This window comes from Malurus melanocephalus, unplaced genomic scaffold (assembly GCF_030028575.1).
Source record: "Malurus melanocephalus ecotype Western Australia unplaced genomic scaffold, MMel_1.1 scaffold_14, whole genome shotgun sequence".
NCBI classification, from domain to species: domain Eukaryota; kingdom Metazoa; phylum Chordata; class Aves; order Passeriformes; family Maluridae; genus Malurus; species Malurus melanocephalus.
Genome location: NW_026623246.1, coordinates 2,966,592 through 2,991,372, shown reverse-complemented (window position 1 = coordinate 2,991,372; position 24,781 = coordinate 2,966,592). Strand labels below are relative to the sequence as shown.

General features: G+C 39.7%; 1 protein-coding gene across 6 annotated transcripts in view; it reads right to left on the bottom strand.

Moving 5' to 3' along the window:
- MLLT10 (MLLT10 histone lysine methyltransferase DOT1L cofactor) overlaps nt 1-24,766 on the bottom strand; it is a 125,176-nt gene extending 100,410 nt beyond the window's left edge. For 3 of the 6 annotated variants that reach the window (XM_057383698.1, XM_057383688.1, XM_057383708.1), the window contains exons 1-3: nt 24,345-24,766; nt 20,618-20,697; nt 2,479-2,533 (exon numbers count right to left, since the gene is read on the bottom strand). In XM_057383698.1, coding sequence (XP_057239681.1) covers nt 2,479-2,533; nt 20,618-20,697; nt 24,345-24,513 — 304 coding nt within the window. In that variant the 5' untranslated portion in view covers nt 24,514-24,766. The remainder of the gene's footprint in view (nt 1-2,478; nt 2,534-20,617; nt 20,698-24,344) is intronic. The other 3 variants (XM_057383682.1, XM_057383714.1, XM_057383673.1) reach the window with 2 other exon arrangements.
- Between the last annotated feature and the right edge of the window lie 15 nt (nt 24,767-24,781).

The window sequence follows — 24,781 nt, the reverse complement described above, 5'->3', positions numbered from 1 at the left end:
AAGGGCAGCTGGGTCAGGGAAATTTTCATGTAGCTGAAAAGGAATGTAGGGGCAGGAAAAAAAAGTTGTAAATGCAAGTACTATCACAAAGGAGAAGGAAGCAATGTATATAGCAAGGACCCTCACTGCAGTAAGAGCACCTTATTGCAGGTTAAGAAAATCATGGAACCCTATAGTAAAAGCTCAGTAGACCACTAAGCTTCCTAACATAAAAGAAAACACAGTGCCTTCAATGCACAAAACACAGCTCTTCACCTTATTATAAAGAAAATATCCAGAAGACTGTTTAAAAAAATAACTACATGTAAGGGTTAAGCTATCCACATATTCAAAACAAAAAGCACACTGCTTTTCTGGCTACAGAATGAAGTTATTTGTTGCCAAAAGGCAGAAAGAAGCAAAATTTTATATCACTGACTTAAAATCAGCAATTTCTTCTCTTGTTCTGAAAAGCTAAGACAATTTAATTATTTCTATACTTACAGAAAAACTGCATAATTACAAGTTTATAAAGCTAGATCCTTACAAGGTTATATGAGAAATATTTTTTTCAGTTTCTTCTCAAATAGCTGCATCTTTTTATGATGCACTTGGCAACAAAAGGTGTTACACCATTAAAAAATTAAGTATTAACCTACTGTAAATGCCATTTTCAACTGGCAAGCCCATTATCTGATATTCAACAATATTTCCATAAGTCTAAAAGTCTGGCGCAATCTCTTGTTAGACAACTCTTTGAAAGGAAAGCTTCAGATAAGAATGAAGATTTCTGAAATGCAACACCACTCAAAGTATTTTCCAAGGTGTACATCCTTCTGTAAAGCTGATATTTAAAGGATGTGTGGTCCATAAGTATAATTTTATGTTTTCAAACCATGGACAAGATCTGTTACAGAGGCTGGGTTTTTTCGGAAGACAATACAAATTCTTAAGCCTCTCAGCTATAAAATCTTTCATATGAAGCTTTCACTGATGAAAATACTTTGTATTAAAATTATAGTACAATGTAATATCTTTGCAATTTAAACTTAAAACATTTCAATCTTATAGAGTAATCCACTTTCAGATAAGAATTTATAATTACAATTAATAGAGCCATAAGGATGCTCAGATCTTTGATAAACAATATCAGAGTTATCAAGACTTTATGCAAAGAAAAAGTTTCAATACCACCACAGAAAACAGCAAAGCATTCCCAAATGCTACWTTAAGTATAAAACCAGAAAATTCTTCAGCTACTTCATACATCACAAATTTTACTGTATATTTCAGGAAGTTTGAGGCTTTCTTATTACCATTTCCTAAAAAAGGTGTCCAGCTGCCATTTCTAAAGAAATTAATTCAACACTGCATGTATCAATATGAGAGGAATAATAAAGAAGAATAAGACTAAAGTACTGGGCACTAAGTTCAGCAATGTGTTTGAGTTAGTTGATGCTAGAATGGTAAACCTAGAGTGTATGTATGTATATTTTATATATATATATATATATATACATATATATATATATGTATAAGCAAAGCAGTCAAAGGTAGAGCAAAAGGGTAGATCAGCACAAACATGAGCAGAGTTGTATGCTCCTGCATCTCAACTGCAACAGAAATAGCAAAGCTGCATCAACACTAAGCTAAAATACAAACTAGCTAGAATTTTATGTACACAGCACATCATCTGCAGAATACAATTTAAATAGACTGTGCAAGTGAAACCCAGAATCCAGATCATACTTTCTCCTCTCACAAGAGAAAGGGCTCAGTATCAAAATGACCAGACTATTTACAGATAGATGATGGACGGGAATTTAAAAGTATCTAGAAGAGAAAGAAGGTGGCATTCCAAAAGTGATTGAAAAGCTAATTGAAATTTTTCACTCATATCACCCAGCTATTAGTATAAACATAATCAAGATAGGATACTCAGTGAAGACCTTCTCTAGCAGTTCTACTCAGCAGAAGCGGAACTGATAATAACCCGAGCAGTGAAATTAGAAAGATGCAAGGGAGTGGTAATCACGACTGCAACTTTCCAGCTCTAACTTCTTTGTTACAGAACCTATTAGAAAATCAGGCATGAAAGAGTCAACCTTTGAAAATGCACTGGTGGATTCACTCTGAGCTATAGACATAAAAATTACGCTTTCCTCCACGAATGGTGTACTTTCAACAGTTTTTTATAAATGCTCATGCTCCAACTAAACACACAGAACATCAATCCATTTYACCCATTAGAATCTTATGTTAAAATGCAGTTTTGATATTGCAGCTTTTTTCCTAAAAATGAAACTAAGATTAACRATAGATGTCCTCAGACTAAACTGAACCTAAAGTGGACAAAAAAGAGTTACTGTAAAATAGGCATCTCTTTCCAAACCAGTCAGTGTTTTCTTTTATGTTTAGGATCCCTRTATTTTTTTTCCACAGATTTACTTCCCTCATACAAAATAAAGAGAGTTCACAAAAAGTAAGAATAAAACTTACCCCCATTATCTGTTCTCTTTAAAGCACCATCCTTATGAGGGCATAATTCACATCTCTAGGAAAAAAAGCAAAAATAAAATAAAAAAATGGAATGATCATAGTAGCATTGAAAAAAAACCACACACATGGAAACTGTTACCTGATATTAAGGAAGCAACCATTCTTTAAAAGTGAATGGGTGTGTTTTCCCTTAACCTTTGCTTGAATATTAATGTCAGTTTACAAAAAATAAAGCTTTCTCCCCCAGATCTTGCAACTATGACACGCATTAAAGCTACTCACAGTTCTATCTCCACAATTTTCTTCTAGGATTCCACACCCTGGAATTCTGGAGACAAGCCTCCAAAAACTATAGCATAGGGTAGACTTACATGCCAAGAAGCTTGGACACAGTCCAAAACTCCATACCGTATTTCCTTCTAAATCACAAAGTGTAGTGGCTAAGATCAGCACAGGTGGACATAAATACAGCTGACTACAGAGTCTCTGCTAACTCCCACTTATTCTGAGAGACAAAAACCAACCTCATGTTCTGTCTCAGAAAAGGAGATCAGAAGTCGACTTATCCCTACAAATGCTCAAGACTACATGTCTGGAAATAAGCAGTYTGATCACAGAATCACAGGATAAGCTGAGTTGCAAGGGACCCATCAAGATCATCAAAGTCCRACTCTTAACCCTGACAGCACCATCCCCAAGAGTCACACCATGTGCCTAATGGCCAAATGACCATTGAACACTGTCAGGCTTGGTGCTGTGACCATTTCCCTGGGAGCCCAACCACTCTCTGGTTGAAGAAGATTTTTCTAACATTGAAGCTAAACCTCGCCCCACAGAACCTCAGACCACGGCCTCAGGCCCTGTCACTGGTAACCAAAGACATCAGTGTCTGCCCCTACTTTTCCCCTCATGAGGAAGTTGTAGACTCCAATGATGCTTTCCCTCAGACTCCTCTAAGCTGAACAGACCAAGGGACCTCAGCTGCTCCTCATACAGCTTCCCACCAGGCCCTTCACCATCCTCACGGCCCTCCTTTGGACACTCTCTTATAGTTTAATGTCTTTCTYATATTGTGGCACTGAGAACTGGCTCCAGGACAYRAGGTGTAGCCACCCCAGAGCAGAGCGGGACAATCCCCTCCTCTGCCTGGCTGTGATGCTGTCCCTGATGCCCCCCAGGACAGGGTTGGCCCTCCTGGCTGCCAGGGCACTGCTGGCTCATGTTCAATTTGCCATCAACCACGACCTCCAGGTCAGTTTCCATGGGGCTGATCTCCAGCCTCTCATTCCCCAGTCTCTCTGTATATCCAGGGCTGCCCCATCCCRGGTACAGAATATGGCAGTCACCCYTCTTTAAACTTCATATTGCTGGTGATTGCCCAGCCCTCTAATTTATGMAGGTCTCTCTGCAGGCCCTCCCTGCCTTCAAGGGATTCAAAAAAACTGGCAGTTTTTTATCATCTGTAAACTTGCTTAGCATCCCTTCCAGTCCCACTGCCAGTCCCCCTTCCAGTCCTGGGTCCAAATCATTTATGATGAGAATATTCTTCCAACACACACCAGGATCACAACAGTTTTTTTGCTATTACTGCCTCCTATCAAGTTCCTAATAATATGTTAATCTCTACGTGTCCTAGAGCATGTGAACCAATTCCAAACCAGAGATGACAGAAATTAACAGGTTTGACATACATTCCACTTCAWCTGCTCCAAATTACAAGCACCGGAACACCATTATATGAGATCCTATACCTAGGAATCACCATATTGCAACCTTTATATATTTCCAGATTAGGGACAACCCAAAGCATGCAAACCTAATAATCTTCTTAAGTAAATCAAGAGCATCAGATGCAAACTTAACACCATATCCTTCAAACAGTGGGACACTGGTTCTTCTTGCTGTTCCCTGAACAGTGCTATTCTCCATTACCAGCTAACTGACAAGACAGCAGATAAAGGAGCCCATGATGGTAGAAGTGCCTCTGAAACAGACTGTGCAAACTTATTTGAGGAACTAGAAATTCCATTCCTGAAACTCATATGGATAAAGTATATCTYAAGGACTATCTATGTCAACCTGTAAGAAATCTGTAAGACTATTTTTCTTAACCTGTAAAAAAAAATTTATTAGCAGCAAAGAGGCTTTCACAGAGGGTAGAACAGAAAAATTCTTGTTTTTCCCTCAGAGCATTTGTACAGAGAGCTGCAGACAGAAAGAAGAATCTTTAGGATTATAGCCTTTTGTCTTTTGCTTCACTCTTCTCTGTCTGACATTCACTCACTAAAATGATAGCAATTTATTCAAAGTCAGCATTAAGTCTATGGTGAAACTTAGACTTTAGATATAAAAGTGGCTGAAAACTTCCKAATCATTCTGCAAGTTGCCTGCAGACTGGGATCATTACACTTTTGTGTTTCTTAGTCAAAACACTGAAATTAACTGATCAGTTAAACAAAAATTCTACATATGCAGTATATTTGTGAGTTACATGTTAACGCTTCWGCTCTCCAAACATTAAACACTAAGTGGTAAAAGACACACACAGCAATAGTTTAATTTCAGTGAATTTCTCATACACTGAACGAGACTCCTAAAGCAAGACGCCGGGTATATATTGATAGTCACAGGGTAATAAAGTTTGCACCCACTCCAAAGCTGCAAGCTGGCAGCTTAAAGCCAATGAGAAGAGGTGATGTATCTGAGAGAAGAGAAGCTGTTAACAGCTTCTACCTTGCCCCACGACTGCATGCCTATGGAAGTATGACATACATTTTCATTAGTGGCAAAACCAGTTCAGGAGGTTCTCCTCTTCCCCTCACCTCTCCCTCATTAATTTTTCCCTCCACCACTCCCTCAGTTACTGACAACTATCTGTAGGGCTGTCCCTTAGYACAGATGGAAATGGAATGACATAAACTTTTAAGCATTTTTAATTCAGGTCATATCACTGATATAATTTAAGTATAATCCCACAAACAGCTGCATCAACAAAACTGAGGGAACCACAGCACTGTAGCATTAGTAATTAAAGAATAAGCAAGCTTCATGTGCAAACTTTACTACAAAATAAATCAAAGTTATCACAGGACACTGAGCTGCAGTGATCTGAGCCAATCGTTCATGCAGAAGAGTTAAGCATGCTCCATTCAGTCTCATCAGCTTAACCTGATTTATTTTTGTCTCCTATCTCTACAAGGCCGCAGTCATTAATCCTCTGCAGTCCTGGCTGCAACAAGAGAAGATGCAAGACAGAAAACTGAAGTGGAAGAGGAAGCTCTGACAATGGAAGAAAACTTGAGCGCAGAACAGCACTCAGCTCTCCCAGGGCTGGCAACTGGTAGCTCTGAAGAGGTATTTACACTTTGATGCCACAGAGCAGTTCTGCTGCCATGAAATCTGTCTACAATCTGCAATAGTAGCACCTTAGTAAGTTAACAAACCAGACAGCAACCCGATCCCTTCTACTTGCTTTCCTTGCACTGGGAAACTAACTGCCTCCCAGCCTCCACCCTCTCAGATTCTGTCAACCATTCCTGCTCTGCCAAGTTTCAATACACACCACATAGTAAAAACAGGAGCTTTGCCAGGTAGGAATAGTGAATCTCATGCCTTGAGACAAGTAACTAGCAGAGAATTTTTTTTCTTTAAACTAACACTTTATTGCCAGTTCTAAAGTGGATAGAATAATATTTCAATCTTTTTATCATGCATGTTAACTATGTAACACAGTACATGGAATAATCTGATGATCCATACAATGGGCCTCTAATTTTTGAGCACATGGACCATGACAAGGCTCTTTTCTCCAGTTGTGTGTTATAAGTCTTGTCGTCTCTGGCAAAGGATTTCTGACAGAGATTTATTGTCTGAGCATTCAAGAACACTGTGGGGAACTTCTAAACCAGCTGTGGGCAGCAAAGGGAGTGGGTAGCAGGGGCAGACCCAACACTTAAAAAGACACCAWAGCACCAACAGGGCAAGCTGCTATGACTGATCAACAATTCAGATAAGTATCACCAGGTTAAGCAGTGAAAATTTGAACACTACAGAGGCCGATTGTGACCCTAGAGAATAATCACATCCTTTGGTGTGCGGAAGGGCACTAGTCCCTTAGAGGGAGGTGCAGCCAGGCATGTGGTGCTRTAGGTACAGGCAGCTGAGTTAGATCTGAAGAGTGAAGAGACAAATACTGGCTGCAAGAACACAATGAAGTTGTAGAAAATTACATCATCCTTTTCCTTCCTGTCCTCACTGAGTGTAACATGGACACCTCATTTCTGTGGCTGAAGAGACTTAAGTTCATGGGTCTAGCTTCTGTCCAAGCAGAATTGGGGCAGGAATTGGTTTGGACTATGAGGTCTCCTGTAGAGGACAGAAGTGAAACCAGTCTCAAAGCTGTGAAGCTGGAAGAGGTGTGACTGTCACAACACACTTCTGAACTACATAAACAGCAACTTAATTAAGTAAACAAAGACCGATCCTATACCCCTAGCATTCAGGCAAATTGAGATCGCTTGGATYTGATGAAAAACCCACTGCCTCCTGAGGAGTCAAAACACCAGTCTTTAAAACATCCCCAGCAGAGAACTAAAGTCAGAAGTATGARAGATCCATGCAGAAGCAGAAACTGTTATTCCCCCAACATTATTAAARAAGAAAAAATAACCAAGAAATAAAAAACTGAAGTAACAACCAAAAACAACCAACAACAAAAAAAAAAGAACAGAGGTGTCCACTAAAGACACTCATGAGAAAAAAGCTGGAGCTAARTAATTCCAGCTTCCCATATTGAATGAGTTACAGTCCACCTTGGCTCTATTGCATTGTGACACAGTACTCCCCCTCTATTCTAGATAAATATGCCTTTCCATTTTAACCAGGACTAAGAGCTACCTTAATCAGCATTAGGTAATATTATAATAATATAATTATTCAAGTCTTTTTAGTTAACATAGCTCCACCAGTTTTTCAACTGGAAAGGCATAGAGAAGTTGATTTAATCCAAGAGACTTCCTTATTCATGTTGAAGYGAAGGGAAAGAGCAAAAGGCATACGGTAAATAGGGAAGATAAAAAGAGACAGAGACAAGACTACACAAGCAGGAGAGAAGAAAAAGAATAGGAATATACACTGTTCTTCCCTCAGGGTTGTGCAAATTTGGAGCACATTCATAAAGCATCATCGGCAGACATCCATTATATGCTGTCTCTTGTTACAAGAAAACAAAGGTCAGAGAATTCTTGTGCAAGTAATTTACTGAAYTGTGGCCCAAGCTAGGCATTGGAACCATTCACCTGAATAATGACTGTCAACCAAGTAAGATCCTGCAGGACTGAATTCCCAGCATTGCAATGAGGCAATAAAACGTTTCTTTCAATGTGACCTGTTAACCTAAATAACACCAGAAGATCTACAGCAGATTAAATAGACCACAGATCCTTAAAGTTGCCAAGAAAACAGGCTGCAGTTCCAGCTGACTTTACTACAGGCTCACTTTAAGGTAGCATAACTGCACTGTGCTGCCAGAAGATCACTGGCCATCCCCTGCTGTGTACTTTCTACTGCCTTCCTTGCTCTGGAAAACAGTTCAATTGACTATATGGAAATCCTAAACAGCAACCAAAAGCAATCTTTTTTCACTCAGATCACTCCTTTGAGCCACCTTTCCATAAGGCAACACAAACGTCAGAAAACAAACCTAACAGGAACACAGACAGGCAGTTGGGAAAGGATATAAAGGACGTAACTACCTTACTGGGAGGTGGCATTATCTACACCAGTCACAAATCAGAGTGCAAATCCAACCAAAGGCCTTACTTTAAATAATAGAGAAATAAATAAATAAATAAATAAATAAATAAATAAACCATACACTGGAAACAGACTAATTTTACGTTGCTAGTAATACAGACATTTCTTTGTCTCAATTTTGTTTTGATATTTCTCTGACATTCATATATTTCAAGGTTTTTAACAGGCATCAGCTATATAGGCAAAATGTTCAGTTTGGAAGCTTATATTCCCTGTCACGGTGCATATACCCAGCATGACACACTTCCAGGACAATTTTAATTCTCCAAAGTACATTCTGATCACAGAATTACTGTTCCATACTGCTTGACAACAGCAAAAAAAAAAAAAAAAACAAAACCCCAAGCCCCAACAGTATTTAACTGAAAGAAACAACTCTACGAGATTGCAATACATGATCCATAAAGTTACCAATAACAAAATAATGAGTTACATACAATCTGCATAACAGTTCATGAAACACAACACTCAACCTCTTTCAATTTTTTCATCAACAGGAGYTAAAACTTGTCAGACAAAACATTTTATTCTGCTTTTCCGGTTACTTATTAATTAAACATATTAATGGTTAAATCCCCTTCTGGTTGCAAATTTTAGTTCACATTTTAGTGCAAACATGAGCTGGAAGACAGAAGCAGGGAGCAAAATGGAGTCCCTATAATCTAAGAGGAGAATTGTCAATGGCTGCTATGCCAGTTAGACAGCCACAAGTCAACAGGGCTGGATGGGATCCACCCAAGAGTACTGAGGTAGCTTGCCAACTCACTTTCAACCTTTTACCCATAGCCTTGGCTAACCAGGGAGGTCCCACTTGACTGGAGATTAGCAACTGAGACACTAATCTACAAGAAAGGCTGAAAGAAGATCTAGGGAATTGCAGGATTATCATCCTGACCTCAGTGCTRGGGAGGTAATGAAGCAGATCACCTTGAGCGCCATCATGGGGCATATGCTGAACAACCAGGGCAATCAGGCCCAGCCAGCATGGGCAGGTCCCGACTGACCAACCTAATCTCCTTTTGTGACAAGGTGACCCACTTAGCAGATGAGTGAAAGACTGTGGATGACYCTACCTGGACTTCAGTACAGCCTTTGGCACAACTTCCCACAACATCTCCTGCAGAAACTGCCTGCTCATGGCTTGGCCAGGTGCTCAGCTGGATGAGTATAAAACTRTTGGGATGGCCGGGCCCAGGAGCCACTGGTGACTGGAACTGCATCCAGCCGGCGGCCGCTCACCAGTGGCTCAGGAAGCAATTCTGTTYAATATCTTTGTCAATGATCTGCATGAGGGGATCGAGGGCACCCTCAGTYASTTTGCAGACACACTGAGTTGGGTGGGAGTGCTGATCTGCTGGAGAGCAGGAAAGCTCTGCAGAGGGATCTGGACAGGCTGGATCGATGGGCCAGAGRTCTGAGGTTCAAAAAGGCCAAGTGCTTGGTCCTGCCCTTGGGTCACAACAACCCCTTCAGTACTAGAAAGAGAGTGGCTGAAAAGATGCAAGCCAGAAAAGGTCCTAGAGGTGCTGGTCAACAGCAGCTGAACATCATGAACCAGCGAGTGCCCGGGTGGCCAAGAAGGCCAATGGCATTGTGACCTGTACCAGCAATAGAATGGCCAGCAGGACCAGGCAGTGATCATCGCCCTGAACTTGGCACTAGTGCGGCCACACCTCAAATCCTGGGTCCAGTTTTGGGCTGCTCACTACAAGAAGGACACTGAGGTACTGGAGAGAGTCCAGAGAAGGGCAATGGAGCTGGTAAAATGTCTGGAGCATGAGTCTGATGAGAAGCAGCTGAGGGAGCTGGGAATGTTTAGCCTGGAGAAGAGGAGGCTCAGGGAATAGCTTATCTATAACTCCACATCTCTTTGCTCTCTGAAAGAGGGTGTAGCAAGGTGAGTGTCCATCTCTTCTCGCAAGTAACAAGTGACAGRACAAGAGAAAATTACCTCAAGTTGTACCAGAGGAGGTTTAGATTGGATATTAGGAAAAAAWTCTTCACTGAAAGGGTGATCAGGCATTGGAACAAAGCTGCCCAGGGAAGAGGCAAAATCGCCATCCCTGGAAGAGTTCAAAAAGCATGTGCATATGGCACTTAGAGACATGGTTTAGTGGTGAACACAGTGGTGCTGCATTAACAGCTGGATTCAATGATCTTTTTTCCAACCTTAACCATTAGATGATTCTATGAATCCTTCAAATTCTTACGACTTTTTTAAAATTAACCTAGGAGGAAAGAGTCAATTGTCAAGCAGAAATCCTTTTCTTTATTTACTTCCAAATTTGCTTTCAAATACATCTGTTTTACAGAACACCATGCTACTGGTTATTTCTGTGTATATTGAAATGCAGTAACTTAAGACACTTTCCCAAAGCATGTGGACAGATTTACAAAGGTAAGCAAAGCAGCTGATCAGAGGGTTTGTTTCTAATCAATGGCTTTCCAACTGGCAGCCCACGATGCTCTTAGCAGCCCTGACTCTCATTTGTCATTAACTGAAGAAGCCTACAGCGCATGACTTTGTCCAGATACTCATGTCCCACGTTCTGTGGTACAGCTTTACTTGCCTTCACCAGTATTCCATACCATTTTGTCCCACCTGTGGGTGTTACCAGAAAAAAAGACACCTCTAAAATTCTGTATTATACCTGAGATTTTTCCCAGTCCTATAGAATTCAAATATGCCAAGTAGTCTCACACACTACTACTTCAAATAAACACCTTAATAATAATACCCTAATAATACCTTAACATGGATTTAGAAACTGGTTATAAGGGTAAAGATCTTGATAKGAATAGTTATTTTAGTTAATGCAAAACAATTTAATGCTGACTGACACCTACCTATTGCTGTCAAAAATACAAATACAGAGAAAAAAAGGCTATCTAGAAAACATCTCTGAACATGAAGCTTATTAAAAATCACATCTAGAGTTTCAGCTACACCAATGCTGTACATACATCATCCAACCTACACATAGCTATTTGAAGCTTATTCACTGCTTCAAATAAAAAATTATCTTCTAATCTCAAAATGTTCTTGTTATTTATTTTCCTTCTCCCCTGAAGGATCTGAAATTAGTATTTTATTTTCTCCAGAGGAAAGAATTCTGTATTTTCCAATTTCCTTTATACTTTCCACATTGCTCTTACCCTAGTGTGTTTTCTTCAATAGGAAAAAAGGTTAAAAAATGTACATTAGAATGAAAACACTGAAAATAGGGAAAATTCTCTTTTCCCCCTAGTAAAYCTGGAAAATTTTGGGGTAATTTTAGTGATTAATTTGTGTTAGATTCAGAAAAATATGGTACTGTACAACCAATGTAAAAATAACTCCATCTACAAAGAGACATATTCTAAAGACACTTCAATAAAAGTGTGCTAATCGAAATTAAGAACCACAGACAACTAGATTATACTTAATAGAAAACTTAATTCAAACTCAGCTAATCAGAGGCTATCTACAGAAAAGTAAGTATTTTAGGGCCCACTAAGGAACAGTTTTTGCAAGACTAGACAACAAACAGACAACAAACACAGACAATATGMAGAGTGGTGCAAACCAGTACACTGCGGCCACAACATTTTTATCTAGAAATTGAGATCTTTGCATAGATTCTATCAATAGATGTGAATTCACAGGCAGTTAGCACAAGAACAGACCCAGCAACAAGATGTCCACCAGAYTGACCACATCTACACCTGCTGCCAATAGCTTACCCCCGCCCTCAGAATGCAGTGACTTCTCATCTTCCCATTCACTCCTTCAAGCCACCTTCTAAGAAGCAAGATCATTATTGCCAATGGACAAAAACTAACCAGGGAAGATCAACATTTCAGCCCGTGAAGTCTCCAGAAAGTCCAGTAAAATCCACAAGTATTTCCAGGAGCTGCTGAAAATTACTGAACCTCTACTCATACCAAACTTAGGCTACCTATTCATACCAAATGTTTTTACTCTGATGTTTTATGATATTTTCTTTTCTTTTTCCTTAAAAAAAACAATATAGTTAGGTACTATGACAATTCTCCTTAGAGTCTACTTCTATTTTAGCATCCATGTTTTTTAGTATTTGCCAGACTCAAAAGTTCATTTTCACTTCCTCAATACAGCAAAAAGGATGAATTGCATGCCCTCTTTTCCAAAAGCCTCTTTAGGAACACATGGTCCAGCCAAAGAAGAGACTGCTATCCACAGAAMCAAATCCACACTTCCTTATTTATCAGTTTCTAAACTACAATGGAATRGCAATATACTTCATCAATATTCTCAAGACCTTATATACTTATAAACTCACAAAATRCCCACCTTCACTGTTTTGATCTAAATGGCTCTATAAATGATAGCTTCCAACCACGCCGGGATTTGAAGCAGAAATCAGCAAGGAGCTAACYACACAATTTTTCAATCAAAATATCCCCAAAAAATGCAAAATAAAGTTCCAGTGCTTCCAGTCTATGATTCACACCAGACTCCAGTGTTCATAAACTACAAGGAAGAACCAACAGGAATCAAAGTATCTTCTGCCACATTCAAGAATCCCCAACTGGCTGACATCACTAATAGAGCAAACGAATGCATGCTGTCAGTATATCTCTTCCAAAGTGCTATGTTCTGCAACTTGACAACTTAGGAAATTAAGTCATCTTCATCTTCAAATAACCATTTCCTGATGCTGACAAATTTGCCAAATCACTGCCCCATCTCTATTCAGTCATCTGTCCCAGGAGAAGGAAAGAACTTCTTTTTAAACCAGACAGTTGACAGGTAAAAGAAACACAGACTAACTACCTGAAGCATTTTGGGGTTTATACCTGGATAAATTAAAGAGACTCGACCTAGTTCTTTTCATCAAGGCATCTGATAAAAATATATGCAGATTCAGTTAGCTCTGTCAAAAACATCTACTATAGATAATGAATTTGTAGACTATGACAAGAAGATTAGAGACACTCAACATGCAAATCAGCATTCTTCCAAGACCATCCACTCAGAAAGTACTACAGGTGACATTTAGTCATTCTTTCAGTATATGTAAGGTAACTAGAAGTGAGATAATATAGAGTTCAACGTAACACAGTGATGACACACAACATGTACCATGATCTGACTGCTTCAACTTTGGAAGTCCAAATTCATRTATCTCCCACTACTTATTTAAGACYAGTAAGCCCTGCTAGGTGTTGCAAGAATTCAAATTACAAACATACATAAAGTTTAAAATTCACACATTGATTCTTAATGGAAAGCATCAGAAGGCTATGAGAAATGCCTGTCACATTTGGCTGCATTTCTAAACTACACACCCAAGTTTTTGTTCAGTCTGAAAGTATGCTACTGACCCAGTTCAATCTACATGAAGAAAATACAGTATGCAATGGTTCACTTCAATGTTATTTTGCATCATACCACAGCTTTATCCTAAAAATTCCTAGCTATAAAATGTTAGTATCAATTCTAAGTAAGGATTCTCACACATTGAGTAACTCCTTGCTTACATTAGAGACTTTTTCTGCCAGTGAATACAATGAAAGAAAAAGTCATAAAACATTTCCACATAAGGATTAAGCAATTTCTGCAAGGAAAAATGTTTTGTTCTAGTCTTGCTTTTGTTAGTAATTTTGCCACAGAACTTTACACTATTTACTASAGTACCTGTTATATTGACCCCTATTTTAAAATCTTTTTGATCAAGTAGTACATGAGTGATCATGAGTGACGCAACACTGTTCTAAAGCCAAATACATTATGWAACCATAATTAGCATAATGTAATTATAAATTACATGTACATTTCAGTAAACTGCAGCTAATCAAAACTTAGAAGAAAATTAGTGGACCTTTTTTCTGCTGTAAGGAAGTGCTTCAGGTAAGTATATGAACTCATATGTGTATTTAGAAACCAAGTAACAAGTATGCATACAAGCAGGGAAAAAACGCAGCATACAAAATAAACGGGAAAAAAACAAACATGAAGGAAGCACAATCAGGAATGGCATTAGCACTCCCACTTTGATACATGGGGGAAGTACACAGAAACTACAGCACTTCTGCAGCACCTTCTGCACTTCTTGTACTCTTAACCTTGAASGCCAGACACTGCAATCCCAAACAATTCTGTCTTCTTTTGAAYTGCAGTACAGTAAGGTTATGGATCTGTATTTCCTACATACAACAACTCCTGCACAGGAAAAATAYTTTCTCATACTCATGAAATGCAAAGCCAATAACATTCACTCATCTATGTAAYGGACAAGAAACACACATCACTCAAACAATAATATTTCAAAATAAAATTTTTCACCTTCACCACAATCAGAACAACACAAAGTCTCCACAATCATTCCACTTTTCTCTCCAATTCTGCTCAGTCCAAGTTTTGCCTGCTACMTCTCCAATTACTTTACTTATCTTGACTTTCTCATGCCCCATCTGTGGCACAAAGACACACCATGGTGAGTTGATCCTGGCCAGATACTAGGTGCCCACCAAAGCTTTCCCATTCCCCTCCTTAGCAGGACAGGAAAGAGAAACTGAAGAAAAGTCTCCTAGGTCAACATAAAGACGGGAGAGATCACTCACTGGTTACCATCACAGGTAAAGCAGATTCAACTTGGGGAAAAATTAACTTCCTTGGTAATAAGTCAGAGTAGGATGATGAGAAAATAAACCTTAAAATAYCTTTTCCTCACCCCTCAATTCTTTCCAGGCTCAACTTCACTCCCCATTTCCACTACCTCCTCCCACCCAACAGCACAGGGGAATGGGGGCTTATGGTAAGTTCATCACATGCTGTTTCCTCTTCCTCCTCAGGGGCAGAAATCCTCACACTCTTTCCCTGCTCCAGCATGGGGTACCTCCCACAGGAGACAGTCCACCAACTTCTCCAACATGAGTCTTTCTCCTGGGCTACCATTCTTCACCAACTTCTCCAGCATACCCCCCTTCCATGGGGAACAGTCCCATAGGAAGACTGCTCCAGTATGGAATCCCCATAGGTCACAAGTCCTGCTAGCAAACCTGCTCCACAGTGGGCCCCTCTCTACACAGGTGCACAATCCCTGCTCTAGCATGGGCTTGCCACAGGCTCACAGCGTCCTTCGGGTGCACCTACCTGCTCYAGCACAGAGTCCTCCATGGGCAGCAGGTGGATCTCTGCTCCCCGGTTGGCTTCCATGAACTTGAGGGGGACAGCCTGCCTTCCCAAAGTCTTCACTACCAGCTGCAGGGGAACCTCAGCTCCAGCACCTGGAAGAGCTCCTCCCCCTCCTTCCTCACTGACCTTGGCGTCTGCAGAATTGTTTCTCTCACACATTCTCACTCCTCTCTCCAGCTGCAGTTTCCATGGAGCAGGGTTTTTTGATCTGTTCTTAAATAYGTTATCTCAAGGGCACTGCCACAGCTGCTGACTGGCTCAGCTTTGGCCAACAGCAGGTCTGTCTTGGAGCTGGCTGGCATTGGCTCTGTCAGACACAGGGGATGTTTCTGGCAGCTCCTCAGAGAAATCCCTCCTGTAGACCCCAACAAAACCTTGCCATATAAACCCAACACTGTATGTCCTACYTAAGTATCTTTAGGCAAACTTTTCATTTGAGACATCCAGTTACGGACTAATATTCAATGCCTTCTAGACTACACAGTCATTCATAAAAGCCAGACAAATAACAAAAGCACACAGATCAATTTTTCTGTAGTGCACTCAAGACTAAAGCAATTATTCTAGTAGTATTTGTTACAATGTTTTTAAAGTAGTTGTAGTGATATTCTCAGATGAAATGTCTTTTAAGAAAAAATATGGATACACATTAAAGAAACATTCATTTCAAAATTTATTTAAGAATTGTTTCAAAAGATACTTTGAAAGAGACTGCAGAGTTGCATGCTGTTTCCTCTTCCTTATTGGTAGAATCTTAGTCCTTATTGGTAGAATTTCAAATTGAAGGAAAAAAAAAACCAAATTTTCAAAAAGCAAATTTTCTTCTTCTAAAATAAAGTTTGGATCACCTGTATTGTGAYCATATTTATTACATTCATTCTACTTTACAGATACAGATGGAATAGTACAGAGATCCCACTCCCCTGCAAGCAGCCTCTTGAGCCAGAGGTGTCAGAGCTCTGATCACAAACCTCTCTGCATATCAAAAGGCTGCCTTCCTATTCCTCCTTCTTTGTCTCGTTCTTTTTAGGCAAAAGGCAAGTAATACTACACTTATGCTTATTTAATACTACATAAATACTGAGGATGAGGTGTCAGAACTATGGATACATCAAGCAATTCTTATGAGCAACTGTACAAAAAAAATTGCAGATGCATGTGATGAATATTTTTTAAATAGATAATCTGGAGAGAGCTACAAMTCTTGTTATATTAACGATTTAAAAAAAAAAATTAAAACTCAAGGGTTCAGATTCTGGATCATCTGTGCAGCAGCTGCAGGTGCAGCTCAGGTCWGGTAGGAACCCTATCATTATGGGCACACAATGTACCTGAACTGGGTAAACAGTATAGCTGCATTTCTACTGCTCTGAACCCTTAAGTAGGGAGCATTGAACCATCTAAACTTATTGCGCAATGAGAGTCTTTTTGTCTCCACACCAAGTTCCAAGAAACACATGTGCAAGCACAGAGACTCCAGTTATGCCCGATTGAACTGAGGCCCAGATGGATGCTGTCTCAAGTYTTACATGGCTGGCTCCACAGGGAGTCACAGCCCCCTCAACACACTCCCTAGGACTAAAATCCAAGTGGCTTATTAGACAAACTGTGGTGTCACACTAACGTACTGACGCAGTTCTGGACCACAACTGCATTTAACTTCATAAGCTCCTCCAYCAAAAAACACTAACACAGAAATGCCAAGTGAAGAAAACACCACTGTTATGACATTAGAGTAGTTTGTACAAAGTCCAAACTGATTCTTCCAGATGCAAGGACAGGCTTAAAATGTTCATACTCCAGTGAAACTGATAAACAACAAGTGATTAATCTGCAATGCAACCAATCCAACCTCATATTTGGCATCTGAGCTCCTCACATTTATCACCTGAACTGCACTTTAGGGCAGTAAAAYCTCCTGGAATTTTTAACACTGAAGYTCTGTATTGAAATCTCCTAGTCTCTCTGAATCAAGCTGGATTCACAAGGAATAGGACCTATATATACATAGCTAAAAAGCCTGACCAAGCTACCTGTACAAATGGTGATCTGCTGCCTGGTGTCTCTATCACACAGATGACTGMATGACTTTATGCTGAATATGAAGAGTAGCAGCTTGTAGTAAACCATAAACATATTGCCTATTTTTACCCCACTACATACTACATATAATTTATTCTGATCATCAAGGAAGATGTTTCACACATAACAGGGAAAAAACGTGGAAACGGAGAAATAGGGAGAAAAAGTCCTTCTGAACAACATTTGTGCTACACATCCTAAGCTTAGTACTCCAACCTCTCTTTGGGTACCAGAACTATCAGTCCTTGGACAACATACATGCATCACCCAATTTCTCAAGCCAGGATCCRAAGTCCCTCATGTAGGTAGTCCATATACACACAACTTCATACAGATTCCAAAATTATTTTTTTCTACAAAAATATGTATTTGCCCTGCTTTTTGACTGAACAGAAGTTCAGGTACATCTGAAGGCATCAAAAGGGCCCGCTACGCAGGTGTCAGCTGGTGCTGACACAGGCAAAGCAGGGAGCAGTCACCACCCRTCTCGAACAGACCTGCATGCCAAGCTCACCATAGGTCAGCTAAAATGAATGAGCAGATTAAAAGAAAACTAAGGTTTTTCAAGCAATAGTTAAAACTTCCACAGTCACTAAAAGGTGYATACTGGCATTACAATCTTCAATTATGTACTACATAAGCATGATTACAAAGCAAGTCAAATAATTACCAGTCACCTCAATACATATCCATTATGTGAACAGTTCAAGTATATGAAAACTCACAGTTTCTCTCTCACACACAGAAAAACATGACCCTGCTGGAATCAAAATCCAGTATGACTTGTCCAGCATGGAACAGTGCTTTCCAACCACTAATTGACCATTCAACAGCCAAGACACTGGCTCCCAGCTCACCAACAAAATCACACAAGTCAACRTGCCACCACTTTTGCTCACACCCAGTATGTATGTACCAGCCTAGAGGCAGCACACAAAAGGGAGGGAACACAGTACACATCAGTGGATAACACTTGATAGGACATGGGAAGCCAACTGCCCTAGTCTGCTGTTACCTGAACTTTTCTGGTGACCCACTTGGGTTATGTACTCCCGAGTTAGTCCATTTCTTTTCATTGTTAAAGCAAGACAAGCTTTAGAGTGAGCAATTAACCACAGTTGATTATCAGAATGAATTTATCTGCCCAGCAACTGAAGCTTGGAAAAAAAAAAAATTAAACACACACCCCAAAAACACACAACACATTCAGCATCAGCACTGGAAAAATACGCTGTGAGTGCAATACTGAGGGGTTTTTTTAAGATTAAAAGTAAACAAGCAGAAGTACAGTCAATGTAATATGGCTAGTTTAATTCTGAGATTGTTTATAGACAAAAAGGCCAAGAGGAAAACTGAGCTTGAGTCTCACATAGTGATGATAAGGCTGTTTGCTTTTGTAAGCAGGTGTGTTAAAACATCTGGGTCTGGCAAATTGCTTACAGTAAAGTTCCAGTTTCCACACTGAAGTCAGAGCTTGAGTTTAGTTTCTGAATGTCAATAGTTGCTCCAAGACACCTCAGACACAGCCATCATGTTTCCAACCCACTAGTATACAAGCAGATGTTAAAACTGTTACACCTCACATGTAAATCTACAGCACATTACAAATGGGATTTTTTTCCAAAACAAAATCAGTAATCAACCTGTTGATCTAAACAGACACTGTTTGGTGGAAACAAGAGCAGAATACACTAGGTAGAGAATTCAGTTAAGCTTATCACTATTCCTTCTTCACTTCAAACAGGAAAAAAAAAAAGTAGTCTATCAAAGCTATTCTCTTGGTAAACTCAAGAAATTATCATAATGCAGTGAAACATTGTTTATTATAGAACTCTGGACAGTTCTCTTTTGCTCCTTGTGTCACRAGAAGCCAGGATTAACTATACGCTGAACTACGATGAGGATTCCTTATCATACTTCTGGAAAATCCTCTTATAGCCACCAGCCATCCTCTGTATTTTTAACTCTGCAATCAACCTGTACATATCAAACTCAGCAACATTAAAYAATGCTACTCTTAAATCTTCTCCCCAGGAAAAGAAAAAGCCTTTCTTCAGAAAGGGTTTTGATTTTCTATTGACAAATACTTGAAAAGCATACAGAAATCAATCCCTTCTTGCTTGCACCAACAGGTCTGCTTGGGAGGAAGTAGCTAAGTCTTGATTACCCAGGGCATTATGAAAACATTAGTGGTAAAATGTGGCAAAAAGYAGAGATTCTTTAGACCTGTGCCAAAAATTCATTCAACAGTAAGTCTTGCCACCATTTCTATAGTACTTTATATTAGATAAGGAAATACATATAGCAAACGGGTCATGTAAACACTCTGATGGTCACTGACAATAACTGAAAATTTGGTCTCTGACTCTTCATCTGTTTTTAGATATGAAGGTTAGAAAGAGTTTACACACTGCTCTAAGATGCTGCACCACCTTCTCTTCCAAATAACTTTTTTTCAGAGGCAACAGAACAGCTTAGTCTTTCTAAATACTCTCACTTCTCTCACTTAATCTTTTGCTGGAAGACAAACTAAAAAGTGCCAAGTAGGGAGAAATGTGATTCTCTTTTTCTAAAAATGCCTGACATCACCCAGTTTCACCTAACAACATACAAGTCTGACCAAAACAAAACGTCATGTAACCATGGTAAAAAAAAAAGAAAAGCATTATCTGAATCCCCAATATTTACCTGTACCTAACTATGTAAGTGTTAAACTGACAAAATTAACCAAAACCTACACCATGGACAAAAAAAATGGGGGGGGGGGGGAAAAAAAAAAAAAAAAAAAAAAAAAAAATAAAAAAGTTGCTGTAGGATGAAGAATTCATGTAAAAAAAAAAGGGGGGGGGGGGGGACAACCATCACCACCTAAAATATAAAAAAACACACACCCTGAAACTGTCAGAATACTTAAGAGACAGTTACATATTTCCATTTAAGGAAAAAAAAAAAGACAGTCTTTCCAAACAGCGTATCGATGAACTGCAGCACAAAGCACAGCTCTTTTCTATAATTACTGTAACATTTGGAACATTGTCMACACAAGGATTATAAGTACCATTACTTAATAAACAAAGTACATACCACTCTGGCTGCTCTTTCCTGAGATTCACACTTTCTGCAAAACCACGGTCCAGTGGGTACTTGAACAATTCCATAGCAAGCTGTTTTGAACAAGACAAAACATTTCAGCAAACATAYGTAACACTACAATACTAATAATACATTATAAAAGAAGCTTATTATTACTTGATTTCACATCATTTTAATTACTAAGAAAGTCAAATTGACATCCATACATTGCACATGAAATCCTATCATAGAAGTACAAGAAATTAAGTATAAGCTTAGATTTTAAAAATTATGCAGTGTTTGTTAAATGAAAAAATACGCCTACATTAGCTTCAAAAGTCACACGACCATTCAAAAGCAGCAGTGCTCCATATGTGACCTGTTTTGCTATTTATTTACCTGCTGAACAAGTGGGACACTTCACTATAAATGATGGATGCTTGTTATTATGAGGTCTTTCTTAAGAGAAAACTAGAAGCAACAATCTGAGTTCTTTGTAAGACAWTTCTTCATACACTTACTGTCCAGTCTTCTTACTCTTCTAAGTAAAATAAATGGTCTTAAGCAGAAAATCCATATTGAACCGAACAAAGATAGTTTGCATTTTTACCCCAGAACATTCACAGAGCTGTAAATACAAACTGAACTGAGCATCAGAGCTTGGATTCGTTGAAATTTTAGCCAGGCTACAACATAAATCCTTACAAAATAGATTTTCAGACATGCATATTTATCTGCAAGACTGTCATCTATATTTTTATATAATATAAACACAACCCCAGGAGTCTGGTACAAAATTCCACACAAAAAAAGAGTAGCAGTTTGGCAATACTGCTCATGYTTGAAATACACAAATCAAGCAACTTTAAGAACTACTGAGGGAATCAAAATCCAAGAGCACAAGTGAGTACATGCTCTAATATTTGTATGGGTGTAGCAAATAACAAAGAACCAAAAAGCCAAACATTTTCATCAAAAACAATCCCTCAGTATTAAAGATATTATATCAGACTCAATTCTCAACAATCACATGTTACTCAAATACAAAATCCAGGTTTTAGAGTGTAAGCAGAAAAAAAAATTAATTTAAAATTATGAAGAAAGCTGAGATTAAATTAGTAACTTGTAGCTATAATATACAAATATATTGATTTTGTGATAGCCTGGAGATGAAAAATGGTAATGCAATAGTAGGACAAAAACATCTGGCCAACACACCTTTATTTCCATGAAGGAAAGTCAATGAATAATTTCTTATTATATACATACATGTAGTCATACTAAGATCAGTTGTCAGATTTTCAAATACTTTATTCAAGTACCTACAGACCAAACTATTCTGATAAGCCCTTTCTATCAAACAGTAAAATTCTTTAGCATGAGAAAAAAACATCTTGCTTTTGTTCCATCTATACTAACCACAGATGGGGGGACTCTAAATTTCTCTTTAGAGATTAAGATGGAGATTTTAAATGTGCAATCACACATTTAGGTTAGAAATTGACAGTGCAGAGTAAGAAACTACTATAAAATGGAACTCAAAGAAAGGACTAGAAAGTAGATCCAAAGGCAACATGAGTTGGGCAAAAACTAACRAAGTAGAAGCAAAGTACTTCTGTATCTGCCAGGGTAAGGGAATAAACCCAGAGTCTAGACAAGTCCATCACAGGTTTGTGCTCTGATATATGGTCAWACTGTTTACAGACCCTCAAGGCTTCCTTTCATTTATTCTTCCACTACTATACAAAACTTCTTTAAAYAAATGAAGAGATTTTTGTCCTTCACAAATCGCCTTAACACTTGAAAAGTTTCCTCTGAACCAAAAATAATTATAACAAAAACAAAGCTGCTAATAAAGCTTTATGAGCAATACTGCTGTCTGCACTTCAAATACAGACTACCAGCTTTAATCTTGAGGACTACTACATGTATTACAGAAAGGCCACAAAAAGAACTCTACCACCGTTGTTACGTGATGTATCAAATCCAAGATGTAAACACTGGCACAGTAAATCAAAACATGGAGTTCTTTTCTTAAGGTCTCTGCAACAGCTTCTGGTACAAGTTTAGAGTAAGCAGTACTTCGCACACTCCCTGACAGGTTTCAATTCAGGTTTGGATTGACTTTAAAAAAAAGAAGTTCTTGTAACTAATTTACTGAAGTGAGCCTCTACATTAGGAATCTGCTCCATAACTGAATTTTGTTCCTCCTATTCCAGCTCCAGCTGCTGCTATCATCCAGTTCTTCCACTGAAAATATCAGCAAGGCTCTAGACACAAASGAAGACGTCTAAGATAATGCAAAATGCATAGCTGTTTCAGGTATGACTTCTAGAAGTATTCAAGTTTTAGTGTTCTTCCTCATGATCCTAAGATTCCGCAAGAGCAGTCAACCTACTGGTTAATATTACTCAGCTCTTAAGCGACAGATAACCAATTCAAAACCGGATTAATTTCAGAAATCTTGTCAGCTCCCCTCTGTGTTAAATCCAGTGTTAACAGAAATAACTAAATTCTTCTGCAGATCTCCTAAAATTATTACTATTTCTCACTATTAGTCAGTTTACAAGGGAGCGTATAGTTGGAACAATCAGTTACTATATCATCTTCAGCACAATTTARGACCAAGCATTAGCAGCATTTTCACATTTACTAGGCATTCAGACTAATGAACTGGATTTAGGATTKTCTGTCTCCTCCAATTTGTCCACCACCTTTAAGTAGCCAAAGAGCSAGTCACAGAGTTTACATGACTGCTTAGGAGTTGGTACAGCAAAACGACCATTTTATTCCTTATTTCTGCTACCATAAACCAAAAGTTATTACGACTATCATTCTTAAAATGTAAGCAACAGAATCATCTCTTCCTCTGCTCTCACACATAGGGTCAAGCCACTGACAGAAACAAAACAACCACACAGAGGGAACATGCCAGCTCCTGAGCTGAGCTGGAAACCAACCAACCAGCCTCCACTAAGCCAAATGAATCCAGTATCAGCCATTCCAAACAGCACCCTACCCCTGCAGAACCACAACAGGAAGTCTCTTCATCTACCAGGAAACATCAGCCAAATGACATTCAAGGAAAGGCAGGCAAAGAYAGAAATCACATGACAGCTAAGTCTTTCCTACTCTCCCCTCTCTTCCAATACTAGACAMTCCTTGTCTACTGGCTGCCCCTCAAATAAATTTTTCAAACTTGGGAAAGGCAGGGACAACAGAGACCAAGTACGGGAAGAAAGAATTACAGCAATAACTGCCAGAACAGAGTATAGTAAACAAGTTCTGCAAAGACAGAAAGCAATTTCAGATAGTCTTTGCAATGTTGCAGCTGATGTTGTTAMCAGGATGCAAAGGCAGACTGGGAAGCATAGACACAGAAAACATACAGGAGAAGAGGAACGACAGAGGAAAAAATGGAAAGGGGATTTCTTCCTTTCTCAGCCATTATACAGGAGAACATAATACAGTAGGTCTCATGTGAGGGAAAAGACAGACAGACTAGAAGGACAGAAGATGACAGAGCAAGTCAAACCAGAAAGCACGTGGTCTTAGAAACAGGGAAGCAGGCTTCATGGGTAAAAAGGAGCTGCGAGGGGGAAGAGAAAAAAGGGGAGAAAAAAGGCTGGGAGGTGGGGGGGAAGGAACCAAGCTCACGGGAAGAAGATAGGGAGCACCAAGAAGGAAGTGGAGAGGCTGAAGGCCGGAGCGGGTGCGCTGCCCTCGCCTGCCCGCTCACCTTGATGCACTGCGACATTGCAGCCATGCCCGTCGCAGTAGACGAGCGGGTTCTCGGCCCAGCCCCGCTCATCGGAGCACACGCAGCAGCCGCCGATCATCTCCTTCATGCTACTGGAGAACTCGCCCTCCAGTGACACCGGCAGCAGCAGCGGCTCGCTGGAGACCATCTAAGGGTTAAAAACACCGTCGTCAACACCGCGCACGCCACACGCGCCTCGCCTTCCGCCTGCCCCCTCCCCCGGCGGGGTCTCCCCTCAGTCACTCAGCCGCAGCCGCCGCCACCGCCGCCGCGGCAACGCTTCGGGGCTCATGACCGCCGGCTGAGCGCCTCATCTCGCCCCCGCCCGACCAACCGGCCAGGCTGTGTCGGTCGGGCCGCGGCGGCGGTGGCGTCGGCGGCTCCTGAGGCGGACGCGGCTCCGCGGGCGGGCACGG